The sequence below is a fragment of the Phasianus colchicus genome, chromosome 4 (assembly GCF_987193195.1).
Source record: "Phasianus colchicus chromosome 4, bPhaCol1.hap1.1, whole genome shotgun sequence".
Taxonomy (NCBI): Eukaryota; Metazoa; Chordata; class Aves; order Galliformes; family Phasianidae; genus Phasianus; species Phasianus colchicus.
This window is the reverse complement of record NC_143439.1, coordinates 16505030-16524798: the sequence shown is the minus strand read 5'-3', so window position 1 is coordinate 16524798 and position 19769 is coordinate 16505030. Positions and strand designations below refer to the sequence as shown.

At 43.6% G+C, this 19769-nt stretch overlaps 1 protein-coding gene across 4 annotated transcripts in view; it reads right to left on the bottom strand.

Moving 5' to 3' along the window:
* Positions 1 to 19769, bottom strand: part of CNOT6L (CCR4-NOT transcription complex subunit 6 like) — a 34374-nt gene that overhangs the window by 13398 nt on the left and 1207 nt on the right. For 2 of the 4 annotated variants that reach the window (XM_090138780.1, XM_031607567.2), the window contains exons 2-5: positions 2214 to 2335; positions 1608 to 1794; positions 1010 to 1095; positions 482 to 571 (exon numbers count right to left, since the gene is read on the bottom strand). In XM_090138780.1, the coding sequence (XP_089994906.1) occupies positions 482 to 571; positions 1010 to 1095; positions 1608 to 1794; positions 2214 to 2325 (475 nt within the window). In that variant the 5' untranslated portion in view covers positions 2326 to 2335. Of the gene's footprint in view, positions 1 to 481; positions 572 to 1009; positions 1096 to 1607; positions 1795 to 2213; positions 2336 to 16962; positions 18309 to 19769 lie in introns of those variants that run through there. The other 2 variants (XM_090138779.1, XM_090138778.1) reach the window with 2 other exon arrangements.

Below are 19769 nucleotides of genomic sequence, written 5' to 3'. Positions count from 1 at the left end.
TTGTTCTGTTTTACCATATGAGAGATCAAGTGGCAAAACAGAAAACTCAGTTACAGAACCATGACACAGGTACTGGATATTCTTAATCAGAATCACGTTTCTGAGTTTGACATTCTGCTTGTGTTTGCTTGTGTTACAATTTCAAAGGGAAAGTATTCAAATGGCTTTAGCAAGGAAGACTTTTGGTAACTGAAGGGTTTCAAACCGCAGTGAGAACAACCGGCTGGGTAACCTGTGAAAAGTATATATATATATGTATATATGTATATGTATATGTATATATGTATATATATATATATATATATATGAACCTCTTCCTTCATGTGTGCGTGTGTATGACTAGAACTGCTTGACAAAAACACAAAAGCAGTTAGAAAATGCTCTCCCCTCTGTGGTTCACTTTCTTGCTTTAGTGGCAAATACGGTCAGACACGCATGCTTTTAAACCATTTCTGTCAGTCAAGATTTGTAGGTCTGTCACCTGCTAGATTGTCAAGCATGTAGTTCAGTAGCTTTCGAGTTCCGTCTGGATCTTGGTAGAGGCTGAGAATATCTTGTGATAAAGGATTGCCTGCCAACAACACAGAACAACTGGGTGATTAGCTGCCTGACTTTCCTGAGGCTTTCCAATAAAAGAAAATCTCCCATAATGAGAACAGACAAATTGACCCAGAAGGTATTTAGATTGCTTAGCTTGTAACTCTTGAATACCACGGTAACAGATGCTATAGAAATAGCTAGACACAAGACTTCTCTTTTTTTAATTCACCTCAATCAATAAATAGAGTAAGTTATGGGGTTTGTCGATGCACTTATGGATTTAAAATAGGTTCATAATGCAGCTTAATACCGTTAAAAAAAGCATTATTTTCCAAACTGGTTAGTCATTGCTGCTTAATATCTGAAACTGTAAGAAAATGTTGAGGTAATGCACAAAGCTTCTGAGCCCAACTCCCTCAGTAAGTCAAGAGAACTCTGAGAAATATTTAACTGTAAAGAACTCACTCACCTTTCAAACCTAGGGTTTGTAGCTGGAAGAGCCGTCCAAGTTCATAAGGCAAAACCCGTAACAGATTGTTATTTAAAAGCAATTCCCTGCAACAATACAAAAAATGCTTTTGATGAGTGTCACTTCAGAAGAAAACTCTTGAAGCATGATGCTGCTCATTTTCAAAGATGGCACTTTTCACCCTGAATTTTTTGTGTTACACAAAGACATGCAAATTGTCGAAGCACAACTGAAATACATCAGGAAAACAAAACGCTACAGAACAAAACAAAGCAAAAAAAAACAACCCCAACAACAAACAACCAGCAAAATAAAATCAGACACTATTTTAACAGTGGGCAATCACAAAGCCTCAAAGTGAGAATGTTTCAGAGCAGAACGCTACCCAACTTATGGACAGGTATCTGTGGAGAAAAACAGAATTATAAAACTAGAAGTAATTGTTAGAATTGAACATTTGTATCAACCTTGATTTTTCTCAGGTTTTAAATTGAAGAATAGAGTTAGTAAACAAGAATGAATCCAAGTAAAAAAATCTCATCTTAACCTCAGAATATAGACTTTTTTTTGGAAATTTAACCCAAATGCTTTCTCTTACCTGAGAGACACCATGTTTCCTAGTTCTGCTGGTAAACTTCTGAGTTTGTTGGATGACAGATCCAGGTAAACCAGATTATGAAGCTTGGCAATATCAGGTGGAATGCGAGTAAGATTATTGTCATTGAGGTGTAGAGCAGTCAAGTGCGTCAGTGACCAAAGGGACGTACTTAAGCTCCGTACTCTACCTAAAAAAGTAAACCAAGCACCTCAGTCAGCTTTACTCCCTCCAACCATTACAAACAAACCATATGGGAAATGAGAATACCCCGCTACTTCAATGAAGCATGCAGAAGATATCTGCATGCATCTCATCCACAAGCGGCTCTTAAACAATTCCCTGACGCTCCTGGTTAAGAGGGTAGAGACAGAGATAGAGGTCTGGGACATCAACGTGCTGCTAAGACCTCACACCCAGTCTCAGTTCATGTTTTACACGAAAGCTTGAAGGCAATCTGGTAAGTTAATTAACGCTTCTTCTCAATGTAGAAAAACTGTTCTCACTGCAGGATCCCCTACCTGAGAGTGGCTGATGCAGTTCTTGGGCTGTGAAGCTCTTAAATTCAAAAACCCTACCAAACTAAAATTCAAACCCAAACCAACTCACCCGAGATCTCTAATTCAGCCCAGTGAGACTTCTTCCCATTGGCTACCTCTTCTGCTGACATGATGGTATAAATTCGGCGAGGATCGGGAGGATCATATTTTTCCTTTGGCATCACTGTTAGTCTGAAAGACAATGAGAACCGTGACCGCCTGTCACTTAGCAACATTTTGTCATTTCCAGCATTTCCAGGTGCTCAGACCAATGCAGAAAATGGACTTGTAATGGAAAAAGGCATTTTCCCCACAAAGTTTGGTTTTCTGCAGTGTTCCCTTGTACCTCTCCAATAGTTTACATCCCAGACCAAAGCATGACCTACATCATCACTGTGTTACTTGCTGTGTGCAGAAGGCGTAGACAAGGTGATGGCGTTCCACTCATCCACTTGAGCAGACTTCTCCCTCACCTCATTTTCATAGGAAAAAACTTCGTTTTTACAGCAATTATTTTCAACATGCAAAGTCCTCCTTTTCCATCCACTTACAGAAAAGGGGAATTAGCTCTTATTTTTTTCCATTAACCACCTAGCTTTTCTGCTCTATGCTTTTCCAAGCTCAGTATCAATCAAGACCTTTTTACTCCTAATGGCCAGGGAGATCCAAAATAAGTTTGGGTAAAATTCCCTTTCTCAGTTATACAAATGGGGCTTCAGCCCAATCCAAAATCTGAACTGTCCAGGTACTTGTGCCTACAGGGTGAGCCTGCACACACACATCCAAATGATCTCACTTTCCAGATTTTCAGCAGAAGAAATCAAAAGCTGTGCACTTTATGGATGACACAGAGAGGTTCCCCTCCATACCTCATCAGACCATTGCGCTAAGAATTCTTAGGGGGAGGGGAGTTGTTTGGTTTAAAAGCACAAGATTAGCTGAATTCTGTCGTCATCAGTCTTCTCATCCCCTGCCCTTCCTCCACAGGCACACAAACTACACAAACCTCAATTTTACACAAATCCAAAGCAGCTGATCTCCAGAATGCATTTTTTCCTCATACGTGTCTCTCTTACAATGGGTTCCAATAACTGTGAATAACTTAAAATAACTGTAACTGGTTTGATTTGCTGAACTGACAAGGCAGAAACCTAAGAAGAATTTGAGGAAACTCATCCAAGGTTTTTTCAGCTCATCCAACTGCCCAAACACAAAAACCTGAGCTTATAAACAGGAGGGAGACTGACTTTTTACACAGGCAGATAGTGATAGAACAAGGCGGAATGGTTTTAAAACTAACAGAGGGCAGATTCAGGTTAGGTGTTAGGAGGAAATCCTTTTCTCAGAGGGCAGTGAGGTGCTGGCACAGCTGCCCAAAGAAGCTGTGCTTGCTCCCCCATCCCTGGGTGCGCTCCAGGCCAGGTGGGATGGGGCCCTGGGCAGCTAAACTGTGGGGCAGCCCTGCCTACAGCACAACGTAGGGGCTGGGTAGGCTTTCAGCTCCCTTCCAACCCAACCATTCTGTGATTCTTTGAAAACCACACATCTCCTTTGTGAGCTGACCTTAAAGCACTGCTGTTTTTTCAACCAGTAGAGATCTCACAGAGACAGAAAAGCTGCCCTTCTTGAGCGGTCCCAGTTAAAGGCCTACGTCCTTGCTCCCCAATTACCATGCAAAGGAATCCCATCCATGCTGAATTCAGACTGTTTCCAGGGACAGACACAAGGCATGGTGCTAATCATAGCAGCTTGCTATTTACAGGTGAAGTCAAATGGCAACAAGAGCTGTGGCGTAAGAGGATTCTTTGCTCACACTGCTCGACTGCAGCAATGCAGTTTGAGGAGATGAATGAAACACATTAGGATCAGACCTGAAAGGCTTAAATCCTAAAATCAGGAGCAGCACTGCCCAACACAGCCACAGGTACAGACTGTGCTTTGGTAGTCCTAAATTTCCTGTTCTCGTGTTCACAGGATTTATTTTCACTGTTAAACACACAGACGTGCAGAAGCCCCTGGCCTCACAAAGGGATTTTACAGGATATAAGTCCAGAGCAGGACCACAGCCCTAACGATTCAGGCACAGCACAAAGAGAGCAAATCCATCCATACCAAAAAGCAGCCAGCTGGTTTTGCAGTGGGTAACACTGTCCTGTCACTGTCACAGGATTACCCACAATGATCCTTTAACAGAAAATGAGATTTCATTACCTGGCAGCATGTATTTCATCCGTAAGGCACAGTGTGGATTATGAGGGGGGGAATTGAAAGGCTATGCGGTGAAAATCAAGTGGAATACCAACAAAGGATTAAGGGCTTATGGTAGGAGAGAGCTTTTGGGAACTTTAAGTCTTAATCATCAAGTATTTGAATTGAACCAGGACAGATCCTCATTCTGCTTCCTAATCTGTTGTCTCTGAAACCAAACCCTATTTCTCCCACATCTGGCCCTGGGACAACCGCAGCATCACAAACTTTGCTTCCAAACAGTACTTGAGTGAATGCTCTGTGATATGGACTGTACTTACCTGGCTTTCGCATTCCCATTTGCTTCAGCATAATGTTATAGCAATAGCAGACCCAGAGAGATTGAAATCTCAGTCTATCTACACATGGAATACACCCACCCACCCCGCTGCACGCTGCTGGCCAAAGGTTTGGACGCGGCTGCTTCCTATGAGTTTCAAGGCACCTTGCCAGTTAAAAAGGCAAGCAGGGAATGACTTGTATCGAATGAATTGTTTGCTTGCCGTTTCATCGCTAGCCAGACACAGATGGCCGGCAGCTTGGGCAGGCGGGGTCCAGCTGTGGGACCTTGCTGTCATAAGCACTGAATCACAGCCTGCAAGTGGCTTGGGGGGCTGCCCCAGCTGCCAAGCAGCCCTGCAGAGCAGAGCAGGGCTGGCAGCACCACTGCTGGGTCATAGAATCACAGACTGGCTTGAGTTGTAAGGGACCTCAAAGCCCATCCAATTCCCATTCCATCACTTTGGGCAGAGCTGCCACCCATCACATGGGGCTACCCAAGGCCTCTTCCAGCCTGGCTTGATCATACACAGGGAATGGACATCCACAGCTTCTCTGGGCTGCCTGTGCCAGTGCCTCACCCTCCTCTGAGTAAGGAGTTTTCCTCCTAACATCTAACCTAAATCTCCCCTCTTTTAGTTAAAAACCATTTTCCCTTGTCCAATCACTATCTACTCAAGTAAAAAGTCAGTCTTCCTCCTGTTTATAAGCTCCCTAAAGTACTCCCACAGGTCCACTCGTCTTCACCAGGCAGAAGTCGAACAAACATGCCAGGGCCTTCACGGCAAGGCTGGCTGAGTCACCCCATGAGCAACCATACCTGCCCGTGGGCCAGGAGGTGACCACTGATGGGGTGACATCTCCAGAAAGCTTTGGGAGTACTGCTTCCTCTTGGGAAGGGAACCCAATTCAATTATGTTGAAATATCGCTTGTTATGAGAAGAGCTCTGCCAATTTAAAGCAATTTGTGGCAGTCGGAGGCCCTCCAATGAAATGAGCCCTGAACTGCGAGTCAAATGCCACGCACATTTTTCAGATGTTAGTCACTATAATGTTATTTTGAAATAGTTGTGAGTCAAACAAGGATCAATGTGATTTCCACAGTTACAGAAAAGGGAAAACAAACCTAAATCAAATATGCTTGTTTCTTCGGCATAATAGCAACACGAAGCTAGACTTGAAAGCCACTGCATGTATTTTTTTTGAAGCAAAAACGAATTCTGCCTGGGTTCCCAGCTCCGCTGGTTCCCATCTCCCTCTCTGCTTGTCCTGGAACTAAACCAGTACCAAAAAATCCTAATCTATTTTTGCTCAGCCTTCAGGGAGCAAGACCAAGTTCCTTGCATCATTTAACCCCAGAATTGGATGAGCACCAGCATCATCAAAAGGAGAAAGTGGGACAGAAGCAGCACAGGTTTGGGTCAGCCTGAGCTGTGGGTGAGTTCAGTGAGGCCTTTGCTGAAACTCAGTTAATAGGGCTGTGATGCGAGCAGGACATGTGCACTCAGTTTCTTTTCTTTTGAAGAGGGTCAAAAAAAAAAAATCCTTGACTCCTTTTCTTCCGAAGAATTCCCTTGGGAAGCTTTTGAAGCTATTACAGCATGCTCTTCACTAAAAATGTAACTTTAACCTCAACAGTGCATAAAGAAAATCTGTATCTGAGACCATAGTCCATAGATTATCAACTAAAACAACAAAAAAAGGCATAACGTAGCAACAACAGGGGAGATGTGAAGAGTGTGGTCTGCTAGGAAGGAAGCGTCAAGCAGGCTTCTACTGCAGTGCAGGCTTTTACTCTCAGGAGACGTTTTGGGTAACAAAAAAATAAGAGGAAACAACAGAAAAGAGCACTGCTCTTCTGTATCTGTCTGAGATCTTCTCAAGTTAAAAAGGTGTAGAGGACACAAGATAAGGAAGATGTAGTTAGCAGTATGAATTACTAAGTATGACTTCCCCAAGAGAGAAGCTGAAGGCAGCCCTACAAATTGTATCATTTTTAGTAAAGTCAGATCTCTTCCTCTGAAGGTAAATACACCACGTAACACAGAAGGATTAACATATGTTCACTGGAAAGAGACACGCTGCATAAAGCTGTCCAGATTATTTGGCATCTGTGTCACAGAAGGACTTTGATAGGTCAAAGTCCCTCAGAGCTGTGTGCTGTTCCAAAATAGGCTCTTCCCCGGAGAGTTTAAAAGAGGCATTTCTTACGTGATAGTTACTATAATGTTGTTCCATTTACATTCTTTTGTAACTCAATGCATAAATAAGTTGTCTATATGTAATAAGGGCCGAAATTGAGAAGTAAGTAGAAGAGAGCTGTAACTTCATCTCCTTGCTGCCCTACATTCGTGGATGCAGTGGTACTACTCAAAACCCTGGCCTCCAGCAGAGTGACATTCTTTGTGATTTTCAGTCTGCGTGTATACATGAGTCAAACTGCCAAAGCATCCTGAAAACTATCCAGCAGACAGCCCTGAATCATTCCTCCTTCCTCTGCACAGGAACAGCTTACTGTCCACTTCCAGATGGTGATCCCTCACCAGGATTCAAAACCTTGCTGGCTGACAAGCCCAGGATGTACGTGTGTATGTGTGTGTATATACACGTTATTTAACACTGGAAAGTTGGATCACAAGCTGCAAAGCAGAGCCATTTTTAATCTATGTATTTTGTGAACAGGAATAAGTGGCTGCAAAGTGTATAAAGGAAGGCTGCTGCTCTGTAATAAGCTCACTCCGTTTTCATACGAGTGTCAGACAGCAGTTTCATCTCCCTAAGGAGAAAGAAAAGTACAGCCAGTACCCACAAAGACAAAAATTGACTTATTTTGAGGAGAAAATAAAAAACAATAGGGTGATTGCTTAATGGTATGTTATGAGGGTTTAAAACATAACTGATAGTACACGTACAGATGTATTATGTTAAGGTTTATCAGTATGTCCAGTACAAATACTAGCAAGAAAACATGCATGGAGAACTTGTGACAGTCTTTACTTGGATCTGAATTTTCTCCTTGTGCAATCCTTCAGGAACGTGTTCAGCCACCTCCACCAAGAGTTCAACAAGTGCTGTGACTCTGTCAGCAGAGCTACAGACTCTCTTCAATTTCTTATTCCAAGCAATCCGATTGGAAATAGAGATTATTGGTGAAACTAATTAAAATACCTCACCATGTTTTTTATTGAAAGAAAAATAAGCTTTCTGTTAGCCATCTGCCAAAACTGAGGTTTGAAACAATTTCTGCAAGTGCTATCAAAATAAATAGAAGCTACTTGAACACGCATAAATGTCCTACCAACAGGAGGACAGCTTAAAAAAAAGTGGAAAAAATCCCAAGGCAAAAGAGCAAATCTGAAGTCAAAATTAAATTTAAGTAAGAACAACTAAGAATTGAAGCTTAGTACCATGGAGCTAGCAACAAACTATGCAGTCCACACAAGCAACTGAAAAGAAAAACAACTTTATATAAATCTATAAAAATATGTATTTATTTTCCTATCCCTCACAGAAGAAAATTGTTTCTCATGAGATGGCACACTGATTCTGCAAAACAAAGGGCTTCTCTACATTAACTCAGTAGGACTATGCGCCTCCACTCATCAGCAATCTTTTCTATGGCAGAAAAAGTGGAAAAGTGTAAAGCCAAGGGAACTTTGGTAACCCTCAGCATTTAAGGTCATTTACTTCTGTCTTTCAAGTCTGTAGCAACATTTACTTTGCTTCCAACAGTAACTTATAGACAGAACCTCAGCACAAGGTTGTTTTTTTTAAATGATCTGTGCTCCAACTGGGGGTGAGACAGGAGCTTGCTTATGTTACGCTGTTAGCAAGCTACATCTGCTTGCTCTTCTCAAATCCTAATGTAGTGAAAAATCCAGCAAAGTAATACAGATGGTTTTTTTGGACCACATCAGTCATATGCATCTGCAAACAAATTTGCTTCATGACTGTTAAGATACCTTTGTTGCTTCTACCTCCAGTACTTCTTGAAAGTCGTAGGAAGTCCTGACAGCCATTACGAGCTGAACATTTCACCAAATCTCTAACCTCCACTACATGATCAAGATAGGTATTAGACATAAAAAATATTTCAACTAAACAAGCTTCAGAAGCACCTTCCTTTGGCCTTACTCACAGCTACCAAGGCCTCCTCTGGCAAAATTCCTTCAAGGACCAGAGTGAAGCTTTGTCTCACAGCTGACACAATCTTGCACCCACGTAAGGGGAGTGCAAAAGAAGCAGAAGAATAAACTGTGGGATCTTCATCCTGATGCTGAGAGGATGACTAGTTCCACCATGCTTTTCCCTGTCAGAAGGTGACCTGGTGCTGAGAAGCAGAAGGGAGTGAATGCCTGCTGCCCCTCCTAGCAGTGTCACTTCTCTTGAAGTCAGCAGGAACTCTCAGACACCCACCAGCACTGAACCTGGCAGGAGGCATCTCGGTGGGCTAACTGCTGTCTTGGGCTGACAGCCTGGGAAGTGCTGCAGGCCTCACCAGGTTGTTGGCAGCTCTGCCAGACACTGCCAGGATTTCGGACTCGCACTCACCCACCCACTAGCAAACCCCAAAGCGTGGTGACAAGGCCGTGTCAGCAACCGGCACAGCAACAATACGGTGGAATTTGTCCAAATCTTGCTTCAGTTCTTATTCCATGTGGTTCTTAGATTAGGCTCAGCAAGGGGAGGCTATTCAAGTTTCACATGCTCTGTTTAACAGCCAATCCTCGCTTTGTTCATTAGCAGCTCTGCACCACCCCAGCCACACGGCTTGCTTCGCTTCCAGCACAGAACTGCCTGTGCCTGGCAGGCCCATCAGTGCTTGGCTCTGCTCACGTGGGTCTGCTGCCCATGGGCTGTTGAGCCTCTATGGGCAAGCAAATGAGATGTACAGCTAGGTGCAATGGTGTTCAGCAACTGCATCCTGCAAGGCTTCCCACCCCCTGCTTATCCCTAGCATTACTTGCCTCCATACCTAGCCCAAGTCTGAGTACAGTTAAATTCTTCTGCATGAGGGAACGCAGAACACAGGAAATACCCAGGGCACTGCAGCCTACAGTAACTTCAATGGCAATGGGACCCCAGAGGGCTTCACGTGATCGCTTCAGCAAGAAGTATCAAAACCAAGAGAAAGTCACAGCAAACCCTGAAAAAAGCATCAAGATCCAAATGTAGGAGTGGGAAGGGGGGGGAGCTAGCAGTATCCTATTAATTTCAGAGCCAACTGGCACTTGATGGAAATGCTAATTGTCCTACTGACATACACCCTGTTCCCTCAGCTCCTTTAAATGAAGAAGACAGGCTTTTCTTAAATCACAGGTAACACAAGAAAATGCAGGTTTCCACCCTTCCTTTTCCTCTGTGTCACAGCCCCCTTTACAAGAACAGCTGAACTGCTTGCTTCACGGAAGTACTACACAGCACCAAATAGTTATTTTAATTTCTGTGTTAACGTTTCAGTTCTCACTTACAAAGAACAGTTTCTGCCCTATGAGAAACAGCCTGTTACCTCTCTTTGTGGACATGACTCCTTGAGGATGTGCATCTAGTTGTACAGTAAGCAATACCTGCCATTGTCTGTGAATGCATTTTATACCTGCAACTTGAAGCAGAGTTCTCAGGCACAAGTTTACATGCAAACACACAGCAGGTATCTCCTCAAAGTAAAGCTGTGCTCACCAGAAATGTATGCCTGGATCTGTTACAGGGCAAGAAGACAGTTTCAACAGACAGCCAGTAAATAAATCTCACCAGGAACCCCCAGAGGGACTGTGTTTATTTACAGAAGTATCCCCCACCAGTACGAAGCAGTGACCCATTTGCAGTGCTGCCCCATCCCCTGGAGAGTGCTGGTCTTTTAATGAGATACAGGACAGAGTGGCTTAAAGGATTAAGGGCTGAAGTCATCAGGAGCCCGGGAAAGGAAGCAGCCACTGTGACAGCCTGATCTGTGGCAAACATTAGCACTGAATGCTGTTCTGGGTGGTGGGCACAGAAGAAAAGCAGTGGTGTACTTAGAGCAGTAGGTGTTCTTTGTTCCAGTGTGACACTGATAGGATCAAGGACATGGGAAAACTGAGCACTGAGTAAGTTTAAAGTGCTGTAGTTTCCTAGCGTCCTTCTGAGTCTCTGGGAAGGGACTGTTTTGTTGACAAACTAATACTCTACCTTGGCTCATTCAGTCACTCACTTAGAAATAAAGACTTTGTTCAGGTTGCCCTGAACCAACACCTTGGCTCATTCAACTCCTCGAGATCAATACCTGGAGAGAAGTCAGCTATCGATCTGTCCTTTGAGCAAAACTACACCAGAATTATTAATTGGCACACTCCACTGCAGCAACTCTGAAGTGATCTGCTCAATAAACATTTATCCCTTTCTTTAAAACACAAGTCCAATCATCAACAACCTTTCATCCTTCAAAGAAAGTTTGAGCTGGGAGAAAAGAATAAATGAGATTATTTCCGTGGCTACAATGCTATCTTAACCTTTACGTGGTAGGCTGCCAATGCATTAACAAAATAAGCAGAGCCCGGCAGCACTTCAGCTACTCTCCTTATACCATAGGAAGGTAACAGCAGCTTATCTCTCACAATCTGTTCTTTGCAGAAATAATTAACAACGTGGAAATCTGCCACCAGAAAGAATGCCTCAAACAGCTTTAAAGTTACAAGGCCTGCCCTGTTCCGCTACAGGTAGATTTTGACTAGTCAAACAGACAAGATTAAAAGTAAAAGCCAAAAGAAAAAAAAGTAAACCAATAGTGGAAACCATTTTGCAATCACTGATGGAATAAAGTGGCCCTTTCAGACTGCAGTCTAGTTTCACCCAGCCACAGGATGTTGCACCAGGATGCCCAAAAGAGAAGGAGAAATAAAAGAGATTTTTTAAAAAATAAAGCACTTTCTAGGCATAAACTAGTTTCTTTACAGGGTGTATAGAAATGTACTCTACATTTTTAACTGAAGTAGTAAAAAAGTTTGCCTGATAGCCAGAAAAAAGCATGATTATTCAAGTGTTAAAAAATAGTTTGGCTTCTGTATTCAGTATTTCAAATCTTTTCTATGCACACTTAGACCATACTTAATTTCCAAATACTAAATTTAGTTTTAAAAGCAAGGTAAACAATTAACATACACTCTTCTAGCTGTGTCCAAGAATGGTGGAAAATGAGAAATTATGCCAACAATAACCCAAGATATCTCTTGAGACCAAGTAACTCCCATCTAGCAAAAAATTAGACTTGACCCATCTGAAGGTTAACTTGCTACAAGCATCCACAAAATCTGATTGCAACAATATGTACAAGAGCTGGGATCTCCAGTGGGTAAAGATGCTGCCCAATACTTGTTGCATACTGGTCTCTGAGTCAGAATTAGTGTAAGGCTAATTCTGTTGCCCAGAATGACCACTGTGATGCTCACTCCTGGTCTATCAAAGTGAATATGGGTCTGAACCCAGTGGTACATGTTGTCTAGCAAGGGGTGCAGCCAAGAGCTAACAGCAATTCCTCTCACTCCTCTGCCAAAAGGTAAGTTAAATTTGGGTGGTTCCTCTGTTCTGCCATCTAAAGGGATTTCATCTGACATTAATTACCTAATCAGGGAATACCCTTGGCAATTTTCGCTGAAGTGTTACAAGCAACTCAGTTTTCTGTTCTTGTTTAACATATGAGCACACAAGAAAGTGATTCAGGAAGTGCCTAAAATTCGTGTCTGGAAAACCTCCTTGCACGATCCCTTCTGTCCTCATCATGCATGAATTTTGGTCACGGTCCTTCACCATGGATTCAGAGCAACACAAGCCACTGGCAAGCCATAAAACTGACAGTGTGACAACAAACTGAGTTGTGAGGGCATCCAAATACTCAACTGCTGTATAAGCCTGCAAAAAAGATGATCTCTAAAAGAAGTTAAAGAAAAGAAGCTCAACCTAGGACATCGATCCTACCAAGCATCGCTCACCTCTGCACTGCATACATACCACTGCTTTGCAGAAGCAGCATCTAAAGCACTTAACGTACACAGACGGGACAGATAACAGATTCAGGAATACTATAGCAGTCTAGGTTTTAAATACTTAGTATATGTGCTTCTCTCATCTACTCAAAATATTCCTACTATATCTGACAAGCTCCCCTCCTTCATCAGTGTTCACCCTAGTTTAAGAAGGAGGATGAAGGTCATTGCGCAGGTAAAAAAAATATATCTGAAGATTTAAGTGCTCCCAGTGGTAAGACCTAATTTGTCTGAAGGAAAAAATGCAAGCCAAGAGCTATGTGACAGCCTGAACCCTGGCACTCCACTGTATTCTGGCATGTGAAAAGTTGCCTAGCCCTGTTTTCCTTTTGCTTTCTTAACTTTCCAAAACAAAAGGGGATTAGAGGAAAGGCGTTCACAAGTGGAAATTTCTTCTGGGTGGATAATTCATCCTGTGCTAGCTCTCTCCCATTTCCAGGGCCAGTTGTAAATTCATGTAACAGGATAAATACAAATTGAATTTTAAAGGTATAGAGGAAGCCAGTAAGGACGTATCACCAGTTCTCTGGAATTACTTTCACCACTACCCCAGTTGGCCTTTCCCTGCCCTGGGCTTGTCAGTTCCTCTAGTCTAACAAAATGTCAAGAGGACTGTTCTCTCTAGCCTAAAGAGAACAGTTTTTGGACAAATACTCAGCCTTTCTGTGCTGCAAAAACGTGTTTTAAGTTTCACATTCGTCTTTATCAGCAGGAAACTCTCTTTAGAAGCAGCCTGTGCCATTTGTGCAAGAACTGAGTGGTGCATACCAATACATGCTCTGACAAGAAGCAAGCAAACAAACCCCTTCCAAAAAGCCAGGAAACACTCTCAGTTTCACAGCACTGGCAGCTGTTCCTATCCATGTTTCTCCCTGCAGACGACCAGACCAGGTGATAACATGACACTTTCCTCCCAGCACTGTAATTCTGCTCCAGCTCTCTAAGTCCAGAGCAATAAGAAAGACAAAAGATATTCCCCACATGTGGAGGCTGCTTGAGAAGAAAGACAAAGACATTTCTTTTGGGAAGACTCTCTCATCCCAGAGCCATCAGAAAGCTTATGAACTTCATTCAAGTGTAACACAAGGTAGGTGGGCCAAGCAAGTCTGGATATCCATTCACCTCCAACCCACAAGAGCAAACTCCCCAACTTCTGTGGAAGAGAGAAATGTTTCTGCAGTGCTTAAATTGGGCCTTTCCATGGAAAACACTCAAATACCTTTTTTGGCCATGAGAAAAATCTTCATGGTGAGCACCAGAAGCAGGAACAGTTGCACATAATTGAAAACGTGCAAGACCTCTCCACTCTGTTGTTTACAGAACACATGATCATAATACCCAGCAAAAGATACAAAGTAAGTTTTCTGTTTATCTCCTTCCTCAATTTTCCTATGAGTACTGTGTGGGAAAAGAATAGCTAGAAATCCGGAGAAGGACGTATTCCTCAACATGCTTCTCTAAGAACTCAAAGTAATGCAAGAGCCTTCTGAGAGAGCTTTTACACTGATTTATTGGGAAGGAAAAAAAGCAAAACTAATTTTTGATTAGAAGTCACAAAGAAGTTCAGTCAGATGGAAGCATTCCTGAAAAGCTACCCAATAAATTCGTTCAGCTGCCCTAGAGGGTAAACAGCAAACTCAAGTACAGTCTACAAATCCTGACTATTATTAACAGCTTGACCAAAAGTGGATGTTTCTGTAATTTTCTTCACACTTGTAAAATCTGCTGACCTGAAAAAATTATATTGGATAAATCCTGACATCAGTCAAAAGAATAAAGGAAGAGGGGGTCGCTTGGCATTACTGCTCCAAACGTGTTGTGGGTTTCAAATGTAACCAAAAGGGCATATTTATCAGCTTTCACAAAACTTTCCTTAGCTGTCCATAAAAACCTCCCTTTCAGAATGATCTGTCAGTAAAGCAGGTCCCCAGAGTTGTTAAAATGTCTTAAAACCAATACACAATGTCCTTGGATGAAGCTCCCTTTTCTGTTCTGTGATCCGAAAGGTGAAGGCTATGCATGCCTTCTGTTTGTGAGATGCAGCACGTTCATCACCAAGCAGAACACAGCTCCCTCTCAGCCTCGCTTCCTGAGGTGACCACCAATGCAAGTGGCCACAGGCAGGAATGGGACAGCTTGTGACTCGCAGTCATGTCTGTGGAAGACCTAATGGCCAGGATGAAGGGTTCGAAGGCAGTGTTCCCACTGCCCACATTGGCCTCTGGAAACCCCGTGTTTGTGTGTACATCAGGAAGGACGAAGGCCTGGGGCTCTGTGGAGAAGTGCTGCCTCTGGCTTCCCAGCTGCAAAAATTCCTGCTGCTTCTAACTGCAGGCACAATGAGTTTTCCTCTACTCTTCACGTAGGGTAATGACCAAACCTGCTTCACCTCAGTCTCCCTGTTCATCAGCAGGGATGACTGTGGGATTGGGTGGTTCGGGCCTGAAAACAGTCTAACCACCAAGTTGCAAATGGGTAAAGAAAAAAGGACAAGAAGACTACAATTCCAAGACTGCATGGGTTTGCTCACTCTATGGGGTTGGCATCTTTACTCCCATGTCAGTCTCGCTGCTTCCAGCTACTCTTCCCCCTAGAACAAGCACTGATGATGGCTGTAGGCAAGGCAGATAATTTGATGGAAAAAGTAAAGCTGCATGAGAGTTCCCATGGACCTACCCAAATAGAAGCCAGCCTGCTACTGTTTTGAGCTCGAGCTGACTATTTTTGATGCTGCCACTTTTAACCATCAATGTCATAAGACAGCCTCATACAGCTTTCAGCAGAGAATTAATGAGCAAAAATCGCCCCTCTTCCTCCCTCTCCCAGCCCTACTCACAGCACTTGCTCCAAGTGGCAGTGTTTCACGTTCCCCAATGTGTTTACTTTGACAAAAAAAAGGAAAAAGTATTTCACTCCTCTCCTAGCCTATGGCTGTCTGAACACTTTTGTCAACATGACTGTGCTGCAGTGCTGTAAATCTGTGAAATCTGCCTGCAGAAAATGTACACACAGTGTTAACTTTATTTAAAACATACAACTGCACCACAGACCTCATTTCCCAGGAAATATGCTGAGAGTCCTACAGCCCTTTTAGACTCATTTTATATACCTTTCCCAGAGAAAATATTATGCACAAAGATCCCTAACAGGCAAGCAGAAAGACAATAAAATCCTTCAGCTAAATGCTAAGCATGAACAGCTACATTGCCATGCAATCATACAATGCCATTAATGATTTACATCAGGAAATGCCAAAGTAAGAGAGAACACACAACCTTATCTGCTCCCTGTGTACATATGCAGGTTACAAGCTTTGGTTAAATTAGCTGTTTGCATGGCATGCAATGGCTAAATGGGGTTCTGCTGCTCAGCCTTGGGTGCTGATCTTGTTTAACTTCAAAATCTGTGTCCACTGACTGCACAAGTGGTATCCGAAATTGTTCATAGCTGCTTTTTCTTTATCTTGTGGAATTTTTGTCTAAATCAATTATACCATTTAAGGGAAGGTGTTAAAAAATTGTTGATTGGAGAACATCATACAAGGCATTTCTGCCTATCTTTAATCATATTTTAAATGACAATCTTCTGAAACCTGGAGGGAAAGTTTCCTAATAGTGTCTGAACACCATGTAATCACTTCTTGATCCTCTGGTAGAGATGTGCAAGTGACTGAAAAAGTTCTGGTTAACAGGATTCCAGAGCAACTTCTCAGATGAGATTCTCCTCCAATGCATTTGATTTTTCCTTAAGAATAATCTCAGATGGTTTTCTGCTGTTGTTGTTTTCAGTGCTAACCTGGAAGATGTTATCTCCCAAATAACAGGAACCAAGTCACATCCAATACAGTGCCATCTCACTGCATTTCTGTGAGTCTGCTAAGCTTCTAGCAAAACCAGGCTGTGTGTTTTGCTATAACCCTACAGCCACCTCTGCACCTCGAGGTCTACTCCAAGGCACTCCTGAAAGAGGCACGAATGGACCCAGTGAAACCCCTGCATACAGAGTTTTTCTGCCATCTCCTGCAGGATACTCGAAAGTTGGCTTTGTCCCTTCTGAACTGCTTATTTGTTTTCAGAGGAGATGGGAGGTACATGCGTGAAGTTTACTGACATAGACCTGAGATGCACGAGTCTTTTAATGTGCAGAAATGCTGTCAACTGATACAGAAATGTCCTAAAACACCCTCTGCTTTTATTAGTACAGATGAGATGCAGAAGCTGTGCAGACAAATCATGAGAGCCAAAGGCTTGCCCAATAGGTGAAGTTACACGGTACCTCGTGATGATCTAACAGCACCCGGCAGCCTCTGCCTCCCATGCTGTTTATCTGTTTGCCACCAGGTGAGCAAGGGAAACTGGTTCAGCACAGGGTCCGACACGTGTCAGGGCTGGGAGCAAAGCAGGACTTCCCCTTCTGGCACCAACACGGCGCAGTCAGCTCGGCTGAGGCAGCTGTCTCTCAAAATAGCCTGCACATTTTGACACCCAAGTTAATTTACAACCTGATAAATGGGGGAGAACTCACAGCTCTTAGGCTTACTCGCAATTTCTACGCAATTGGCTGGAATGATGGAAGACTTGACAAGGCAAATGTGTTCAGGCAGGAGCACCCAGGCAGCTCGCTCCCCTGGCCTGTGCTGCTGGTGGGACGCAGATAAATGCAGAGGAGAGTGGCCGCATGTTCAAGAGCCATGGACGTTTTCACAGCTCTAATTAATCTGCTTAAGGCAGAAGAAATATTCTGTGAGACTGAAGGAAGCGAAGCAGTTAACAAGTACATGAGCTTTGTTACAGGCCATTGTCAAAAGAAGCACTGAATTTTAAAAAATATTAGCAGAGGCTTAGTATTTAACACTTTAAGTAGCAAATCCACAGCAAATCCTCCTGAATTAGATTCAGAAGGTATGCATAAGAGGTATTTAACTTAGTTTTCAAAGGCCTCTCGAGTGCTGTCTTATGCTCTCTAACAACACATCCAACATAATGCTGGCTCCTGGAGCCCTGCAGAGCAGGTGACACCCAATGCCTCACAGGCCCTCTGAACTCACAGATCTCTTCCCAGAAAGCAAACCATTTATTTGTATGCATCCCCCCTTCTAAACTTCAGCAACCTAAAAGTCTCCATAAGGCTGATCTAGCACTAGTTCTGTTCTGTTACAGGAAATTTGCTCAAGAGTTGTGCTTGTTACCGATGCTACCACTGAAAGCAAAATGTTCACAGAAAAAAGAAAAAGCACCTCCCCATTTGCGCACACTGACTCTGAACAAGGAAGACAGCAGCTGCAGAGACCTACCTCAATGTAAGATTTTCTTTGCAATGCTTTAGGTTTAAATTAAGTAAAGACTCACCCCAGTGTGCAAATTAATTAACTTTTTTCCAATGGCTCCCTTTCATTTTACCTCCACAGTCCACAGACGCGTTGGGATGGTGTTCTGGCTGATTTCTGCAGGACTGGTGTGAGAGCTGAATATTGCTGTGCTTGGCAGGCTCAGAGCAAAGCCTGCCCTGCTTTTTATAAAAGCAAGACCAGTAAGGAAAAACAGCCAGAATCCAAACAATAAAAAAAAACCACCAGCTTATCGCCCGAAATGAAGCTTTACAAAGATCCTTGTGAGGAAAGAAAACAAGGAGCAGTCATAACACCACTTACTTCAGCAAGAGAATTGCTACTGCAGACGTTCCGGAGGTGCTGATACCTGGGGCGGGGAGAGGAGAGCCGCCCGCACAGAGCACAGGCTGGTGGTGTCCCCTCCAAGCCAGACACACCAACTCCTTACGCCCTAAAGGTGCTTTGCTGGCAATGACACCACCACCACTACAGGGAAAAACACCCTTAAAAACGAAAACAAGCCCTATCAGTAAAAGCGCACTTCTGCAGATAACTGCATCTACAGCAGGGACTTCTGCTGGCACAGCTATGTCAGTCACGGGTCACACCTCATCACAGCACTTGCAGACAGAGCTGTGCCAGCAGAAGTTTGCCATATAGGCCTGGTGTGAAGCTCAGTGGCTCTAAATGAATCTGCAAAGTTTCGCGTTTCTCATACTGCTGCCAAACAAACTTTTTCCAGCAGACTGACAACGGGTATTTCTACTCCTTTGTCATGGGCATGTCAGCATCTTGGTTTCTCAGGAGAAAGGAAACCTAACCTCAGCTCAAGGATGTGGCAGTACCTATCATCCACTTACATCGTACTTTATGCTTCAATGAAATTCACCCACTAAATTAGAAAGCAAGAGCCCTTGCAGAAAGAAAAGGCAAAACTGAATAATTTCTGTTCTGTTCAGCACTCATAGTGCTACAGCTCCTCATTTTTCGTAGTGAGAAAAGAACAAAACTGAAAGTGTTTAAGGAGGCTTGCTTAGTGGGCAGCACAGTGCTGCAGAATTCCCAACGCTCTGCCTGACCTGGTGGTCACGGGCCTTCTATCATCCCCAGTCGTCTCTGAAGTCAGTGGGCAAGGAGATTTCACGCCTGAGTAGATATTGGAACATAAGTTCTGTTCGGATGAATCAACACAGTACTGTGGGCCACGCATATGGTGATGCACAGACACAACAAGGTACGGAGCAGCACGATGTCATCAGCGCACACCACTCACCTACTCCAGAGTAAAATGACACAACCAAGTAGTAATGTCTCACTATCCTCGGCAGGGCACAGAGAGCTTGAGGCATTTGCAGTTCACGGCCCTCAGTTCAGAGAGTTTTGATAAGGCACACACTGGCCTGCAACGTGGTGCGGTGGAAACGGAAGGGGCCACGCAGGGACCTGTGCATGCAGAGCTGCCTCTGTCAGTCTGGAGTGCTGCCAGCGCACGGCCAGGCCCAGAGGGCTGCCCTGTGGATGGACAGCACTCTCAATAAAAGGTTCACCATCACATCACGTTTTGGGAGAGAGAGACAGGGAGGAAAACGCTGGTGGTGCTGTGTTTGTAAAGGCCACACTCCAGCCCTGCCAAAGCCCTTTGGCCTTCCACTTGTGGGTGCTGCTTCTAGGAACTCCTAGGCTTTCGTCACAGGGATGACGCTCTTATTGGACACAACACACTTTGTATTTCTTTGTTAAAAAACTTGTACCG